The sequence below is a fragment of the Malurus melanocephalus genome, unplaced genomic scaffold (assembly GCF_030028575.1).
Source record: "Malurus melanocephalus ecotype Western Australia unplaced genomic scaffold, MMel_1.1 scaffold_681, whole genome shotgun sequence".
NCBI lineage: Eukaryota > Metazoa > Chordata > Aves > Passeriformes > Maluridae > Malurus > Malurus melanocephalus.
Genome location: NW_026623913.1, coordinates 236,661 through 244,149, shown reverse-complemented (window position 1 = coordinate 244,149; position 7,489 = coordinate 236,661). Strand labels below are relative to the sequence as shown.

Below are 7,489 nucleotides of genomic sequence, written 5' to 3'. Positions count from 1 at the left end.
GGGACAGTGCTGAGGGACAGAGAGGGACAGTGCTGAGGGACACTGCTGTGGGACAGAGAGGGACAGAGAGGGACAGAGAGGGACACTGCTGTGGGACAGAGAGGGACAGAGAGGGACAGAGAGGGACAGAGAGGGACAGAGAGGGACAGAGAGGACACTGCTGTGGGGACAGAGAGGGACAGAGAGGGACACTGCTGAGGGACAGAGAGGGACAGAGAGGGACACTGGCTATGGGGACAGCAGGGTCGAGCTGCCACCGCGGGGAGTGGCACTCGGTCCCTCTGCTCGCTGAGTTTACAAAGGAAGTGGCTGCAGTCGCTGTCAGTGTGTGCTTCCTTTTCCTGMGTGGCAGTAATTGTCTTGCAAGTGAGAAGAAAATCATTAGTGACTTTTTTTCCCATGTTTTGTTGTTTTGKTTTTTTTCTGGGTGTGGTTTTAACACCCTCCCCGAAGTGAAGCAATACCAATGACCCAGCCTGGCTGGGAAAAACAGCTTGGAAGTTGCAATTTTGCTCCAGGAGAAGCTGATGTTCCTAGTGGGGCAGAACTCACATTTATGGAACTGGAAAGTCTCCAAAGACAGAAAAAAAGCTAGCATAGATTTACCACTGGGTAGAGCAGTGTCCATCTCCTGTTTGCATGGCAAAAAAATGAGCCCCAGTGGTGCCAGGACTGGTGGCACGGCCCTGTGGCATCCCTAAATGCCTCTGTGATAGCAAATGCCTTGAGGGATCACTTCAGATGGGATTTTTGCCTCTGGACCAGGCCCTACAGCCCCTCCCAGAGCCAGCCCAGCTGGGCAGAGTTTGCATTTATGGCCACAGGGCAAAGAGTAATGCTGTGACTCCAGGGGAATTGGGCCTCACTGGTGTCTGCACATGGTGATTTCCTGAGGTGGAAAACCCTTGGCACCAATGGCTGAGCAATTGCTTCAGAGGTTCAGCTCCAGGCGTCCCCACTTCCCCTTTCAAAATTCCCCAGAGCAACAAAGTCCAGCGTACATTCCCTTTGTCCTGTAGAGCACTCTGAGCTCACCTCCCCTACAAACCTGCCACAGGACTGCAGATCATCTCCCAAACCCCAAAAAGGACTGTGAATCCCCAATCCAGCCTCACAGCACCCTGAGAATGCTGCACRTTCCACGTGTGCCACCACAGGATGGCCCTGAAGAGGATGGGGTTGGAAGCAGAGATATTCCAAAGGGATTTACCAGCCAGCTCCCCTGAAAAATGCTGACACTGGGGATTACCCTGATGGAAAACCCAAATGAGGTTTCCAAATTGCTCCTCCAGCTCTGGCAGCTCCTTTGTTCTTGTCAACATTAATGGTTCTCAGCAAACTGCTCAGGACCCCATAAATCACATTCCTTCACGTTGTGTGGATGTCCCCAGCTCCTCAGGACGAGGATTTTTGGGGAATGACCTGCAGGGCTGCAGCAGCTGCCAGGGGAGTGGAGCCCTTTGCTCTGCAGAGCCCCATGGGCAAAGGGTCAGCCCCAGGGAGGGGGTGGCTCCAGCAGCACTTCCACAGGCCAGGACTCTGATGCCTCCCCAAGTTTATGTGTGTCCTTATCCAACTGTAGCACCCTGGATGACAGCTGCTGGTTTTGTGATATCCACACGGACAATCCTTGTGCAGCCATGGCAGCACAGGACCCACACTCACAACCACCCAGGTGGAATTCAGGAATGCATCTCCACCCAGCCCATGTCCAGCCTTCCTCAAAGAGCTCACCAGGCAGTGCTGGTGCKCCAGCAGCACAAGATTTGGAAGGAGAAAGTGTGGGCTTTAGGAAAAATGCAACTGTTTGCTGCCTTTCATGGAGGACATCAATCTCCCCTAGGCCTGGCTCTGCATCAGGGCACTGCTGCCTGGGGTTCGTCCTGCTCTCAGCCTTGAGTTTAAACTGTCCATCCTTGCTGGAAATGAGGTTTATTCTCTCCCTCCTTGCAGCCTTTCCCAGGAGTGTCAGGGGTCTGGGTTTGGAGGGATCCCCTGGAGTTCCCTTTGCTGAGCATTAGCTCCTGGCTCAAGGTGCAGCMTGGGCTTAGTCCTGGCTTAGCCATGCTCCTGCACACACATGAGCACCCTTGTGAACACACAGCTCTGTTTTCTCTCTGCACAGGGCAGCTCTCCTCAGATTTTGGGCCCATTTAAGGCCAAAAGAGCAGTTTGTTATTTTTATCTCTCACCTCGTGGTGTGAGCGGGTGAGGGGAGGGAGCTGCTCGGGGGCCTTGGCTTTGCAGACAGCAGAGCTGGTTCTGCTCAGTGGAAAGTTTTCTGCACCCACAAAACCAGAACCACCAAGGCCAGAGCTCCACCCTCACCACTTTCCAGCTCTGTTTTGCAGCCAGTGTGATGCCCAGCTCAGATGTKGTGACCAGCTCAGAATTTGGGATGGGGACAAAGCTTTTTCCTGGCTCTGACCAGCATGGTCCAGCACTTGGATCCATCTCCTTTACCAACACATCCCTGCACATTTAGCCCTGGCAGGAAGGAGCCACCGAGAGCAAACGTGGTGCCCCTAAAGCGTTTCCTGCAGTAACGGCCTCCGAGGTTGGGTGTTTCCTCCAAAACCTCCTCAGTCTTCCTCCAGCCCCAGGGACCTCTGGCAGGGTGAGGTGSACGTGTCCTGGTACCCTGTCCCCAAATAGAGGGGACAAAGTGTGGGGGCAGGAGAAAAGGCAGAGGGGGCACCGTGGTGCCCACATTGAGACTGACCCCTGCTCCAAAACATGGCCCTGGGCAGGACCCCCCTTGCCACCCCCCTGCCACCCCCCTGCTCCTGCCCCATGGGAGGGACCTCAAGAACTTGAAATAAAAAACASTAAAAGAGGTTTCACCCAGAAAAATTATATTTCATTGAAATAAACAGMTTTGCAGTTTTGTGGTGCACTGTCCTGGGGTTTCCAAAAGCTGCTGGGGCAAGGAGGGGGAAGTGTCCCCAGCCAGGAGGRGCCAATGAGAGTGGTGACAATTTGCAAACATTGCAAACATTTGCAAATGTGCCTTCACATTTCCACAGGTAAAGTCCCAGCACCCCTGGAGACAGTGCACACACACACACTCATCCAACAGCTCCCAGCAAAAAGCACCAGGGATTTCATCACAAGCAGATTTTCTAGAAAAAATCTTGAATAAAAGCAGTTCCTGTACCAACAGATTGAAGTCTCTGTCTCATCTCCACCCTCTGCTTCCCACCAGGCTCAATGTCCCCTGGCCTTTTTTTCTGAGCTGCTGACTGACTTTACCCACTGCTCCACAGTAGTGCAGGCATTTAAGATGCTTCTGTCAACTCTGTGGGGATTTCTCCACTGGAGTGTGGAGATGGCACAGAGCCTCTGCCCTTCTCCAGTTTCTGAGTCGCCTGAGATCTCATCCTGCACATCCCTGTGCATGTGGGGCTTTCATCCCTTCATCTGGGACTCCGTGCAGAGAATGGTTTGGCCACTCTGATAAAAGTGGCTTCAGACAGAAATCCAAATTGCCTTTGCAAGAAAATCCAGCCAGGCCAGTCTTGGGAGTGGCAGAGACCATCTGGGTGCAGCCCCTGTGCCCGGGGGAAATGCAGCCCCAGCGTTTGGCACCAGTGCCAAGAGCACAGAGGGCCTTGGCCTCAGTGCATGCACAAAGCTGCTCTTCTGCATCCCTTCCCCAACCACACCACCACCCCTAAAGCCCCTCCTTGGTTTCCTGACCCAGCTCCAGGCTCTAGTATTTTGGCCTCAGAGCTCACACAGAGATCCCACACTCYTTCCCAAAGGTGTTCTCCAGTGGTTTCCACGCTAGAAACAGATCCTGGGGCAGATGAGAGCCCTGCAAAGSCTGGGCAGGGGCAGGAGGTGGGTCAGAAAATCACTGAGTGAAGCTGTCTCACAGGCGTGGRAGTCCGAGAGCTCCTCACCAGCCCTGAGAGGAAACCACTGATGTCAGAGGGGTCAAGAGACCTGAGCCAGGGTGAGATTGTTTCCTCCAGCYTGAGCCACGCCAACATCCCTCAGCCTGAGCCTCGCCTCCTGCAGGGTTTGTGCCAGCACCACGGGCCTGTGTGGTTTAAATGCCCCACACGWGGACTTTGGGGCACAGCAGCCCTGTCCTCCAGAGCCACAAGCCCTGGCTGTGCTCCCACAGCATCCCTTGGTGACAACTTTGCAAATCAYTTCTTGCAAATCCTTTGCAAATCATCTGCTTTCTCTCCAAAGTGGCATTTAGGGGCCCCCACTGAGGCCAGAGCCAAAATCTCAGCTGGGCTTGGCCACAGACACCCCCAGCCCCTGACTCACCCCTGGGCACCACAGCAGACACCAAAGGGCACAAAGAAACAGTCACGGTACCTATTTTTGCAGCATCCATTTTCAGGTTGAAATCCCAGGTCCGTGGCAGCTTGAGGGACATTTTAGATCAAGAAGGGCTTTTTTTTTTTTTTTTTTTTYTTCCCAAGGTGAGCTTTTTAGGAGATGGGCTGAAACCAAGCTCTGATGATCCCGTGCAGATCCTGCGCCTGGGGTTGATCTCCCCACGAAGAGCAGCAACTCTGCAAGGGGATTTGTCAGCGAACTTCCTGCCTCTSAGAGCAGCCCCTAGCAACCCCATAAAAGTCCTCCCCTGCCCTGCTTTCCTTCCAAGCTCTGCTCTGGCCTCCCCAGCGCTGTTGTCAGGTGATGCTCGCTTTGCTCCCCTCTCWGTGCCCTGCTCTGGCTGACAGGGGGACGCGCTGCCCGGGGCTGCTCCCCACGCCCTGCTCGGTGCATTTGAGGAAGTGGGTGTCACAAACACTGGGTGTCCTCCTGGGCGCTGCTGGAGCTCTGAGCACTGCTCGGAGGAGGACCAGCCCAGCTCAGAGCTGCAGGAAATTTGCTGCTCAGGGGCAGAGCAGAGGTGGCTGCGGCTCAGGTGTGAGCTCAGGGTGACGTCTGTGCCTGTCCTGTGCACCCTGAGTGCACAACCCCACTGCACCGCCGGCCTTTGATTTCTCCTGTGAATTGCTGAGAGGTCCCTATGGCTGATTGAAGGGTTTTACAGCAGTAAAAGCCAAATGGGGGGGAAATGAGGCAGCTCTTGGAGGAAAGGCCATGGAAATTGGAGCAGTGAGGGCCAGGGGATCATAGAACCATGGAATGGTTTGGGTTGGGAGGCACCTTAAAGCTCACCCAGTCCCACCCCCTGCCAGCGACAGGGACACCTTCCACTGTCCCAGGGTGCTCCAAGCCCCAATGTCCAGCCTGGATTTGGGCACTGCCAGGGATGGGGCAGCCACAGCTGCTCTGGGCTAATATGGGATGTGAACAAAGAGCCTACCAGGAGCACTGGATCAGGCCAAATCCCTGCTCACAAGAGCAAGTRTACCCTGGTTTTTGTTGGTTTTCCAGCCAAGAACTGGCTGTGCATCTCCAGAGCAGCCTGGGCTGGGGCTGGGCTGTGCTGCAGCTCTCCAGGCACAGGATGCATGGGAGGGTTGTTACAAATAACCCCATGGAGCAGTGAGGGGGCTCCAAGCSATGGCAGAGCCTCCCCAAGGCCCCAGGGAGGCTCCAGGGCCCCTCTCTCCCCATCCTGGGAAAGCCCAGAGCTTGTGGAGAGGGAAGTTGAGCAGACGCAGGGGGACAGCACAGCGATGGGGGAAGCACAGGGYGATGAACAAGGATGTGGCCAATGGTTCCTGTTGTGATTCCCAGCCCAGCCTCGTGGCCAGGATGCACAGAGCCACCTGCAAAGGGGCTTTTCTTTCTTTSTTTTGTGTTGTAACATGGACTGAGGAAAGCAACGAGCAGGAGCCTGCGCTGGGTGCCCGGTCACAGCACAGCCAGGGTGCAGCCTGCAGGGCTCATTTGGGTAAATCACAGCTGAAAAACTACTGTGTTGCTTTGGGCAGTGACTGGAGCCAGCTCAGAGATCCCCAGCTCACAGATTCCACTGCTCAAAGTCCAGAGAGCGTGACAGTGTGGAAKTTCAGAGCAGAGCAGCCCAGGACATTCCCCAAGGCAGCTGAGATTAACCCAAGATCCTGCTTTGGACCCAAATTCCTCAATTAGCTCTGTTCCTGCTSTATCCTGAGCTGAGGGTCCTGAGCGAGCCCTGAATTATGAACCATTTTGAGCTCTTAATAATATCTGCAGACAGCTAAAGGAGCTTCACAGGCTCACACATTTTGCTCCTTTTTTCCCTTCAGCCTGTTTCTCTCCGACAGCCCTTTCCCACCCACCCGTGTCATGGGCAGGATGTCACATGGCCCTTTCCCCTCCTCCAAACAGAAACTGTGCTTGAGCCCAAAATCATGCAGTGCAGCCCTGCTGTGTGTGTGTGTTCACACCACCGAACTCAGCCCTCCCTGACACCCCAAAACAGCCCCTTGAGCCCCCCAGAACTGCTTCAGCCACCTCCTGCTCGGGGACCTGACAGCTGCCTGCAGSTCTGGAGAAAGACAACACCAGATTGACTTTTTTCTTAGCCACCCCTCAGGGCAGCTGAATCATGGAATTGCAGAAAATGGTTTGGGTTGGGAGGGATCTCAAAGCCCATCCAGTGCCACCTCTGCCATGGGCAGGGGCACATTCCCACTGTCCCAGGCTGCTCCCAGCCCCAGTGTCCAGCCTGGCCTTGGACACTGCCAGGGATCCAGGAGCCTCCCCACCCTCACAGGGAAGGATTCCTTCCCAATATCCAACCTAAACCTACCATGCTTCAGCAGAACCTAAAAAAAAAAAAATCTCAGCCCATAAAGTTATTTGTTTTTACATCCCTCTTCCCTCAGGATCTCATGGAAAATGTGTCTGGACAGGTCACAGGGAGGCAGCCTTGGCCTGAGGATCACTGTCTGGGGCTGGAGCACAGTGAGCACCAGGATTTCCACTGGGAATTTGCCATTTTCCATGTTTAATTGGATTAAGCTGGCACAGTTGGGAGAAAAGCAGGTGGGAGCTCCAGCTGAAGGGCTGGCACTGGGCTGGGCTGTGCCATTAGCTCTGCCTGGCACTGTCACACATGGTACTATTACACAGTGCCCTGGTGCCACGGCTCCACAGCTGCCTGAGGATTCCTGAGTTCCTTTTCTGACAGATTTAACACCAAAAGATTGGTCAGCCCTTGAATTGCTTCATAAATTGCTCATTATGGCACAGTGCTGCCCAGCAATCTCCTGCTGAACCGGGAGCAATGTTTTGCAATGTGGGAGTTGGGGTTCTGGTGTCACCTTGCAGGGTTCCCACCAAGCTGTGCTTCTGCTGGAGGATGAATGTGTCTGCAAATGGCCACAGTGACAGGAAGCCCTGAGAGGCTGCTGAGGAGCTGGTTTGGCTTAGCTGATAAGTTGAGAACAGACAAAATAACACAAGRGCTAAAAATAGCATTTTCCTGGGTAAACAGAGGATTCTGCTCTCTTGATCCCAGGCAAGCCAGGAGAAATGATTAAAATGAAGGAATAACTTATGCTTAGTGGAACTCCCAGCAATTTTTCACATTCCCAATGAAATCTTTAGGTAAAATGAGCTG

At 54.1% G+C, this 7,489-nt stretch overlaps 1 protein-coding gene across 1 annotated transcript in view; it reads right to left on the bottom strand.

The window, feature by feature from the left end:
* Positions 1–4,438, bottom strand: part of ARHGAP25 (Rho GTPase activating protein 25) — a 22,032-nt gene extending 17,594 nt beyond the window's left edge. Inside the window, exon 1 of the mRNA XM_057384042.1 lies at positions 4,336–4,438. Within this exon, the coding sequence (XP_057240025.1) occupies positions 4,336–4,396 (61 nt within the window). The 5' untranslated portion in view covers positions 4,397–4,438. The remainder of the gene's footprint in view (positions 1–4,335) is intronic.
* Between the last annotated feature and the right edge of the window lie 3,051 nt (positions 4,439–7,489).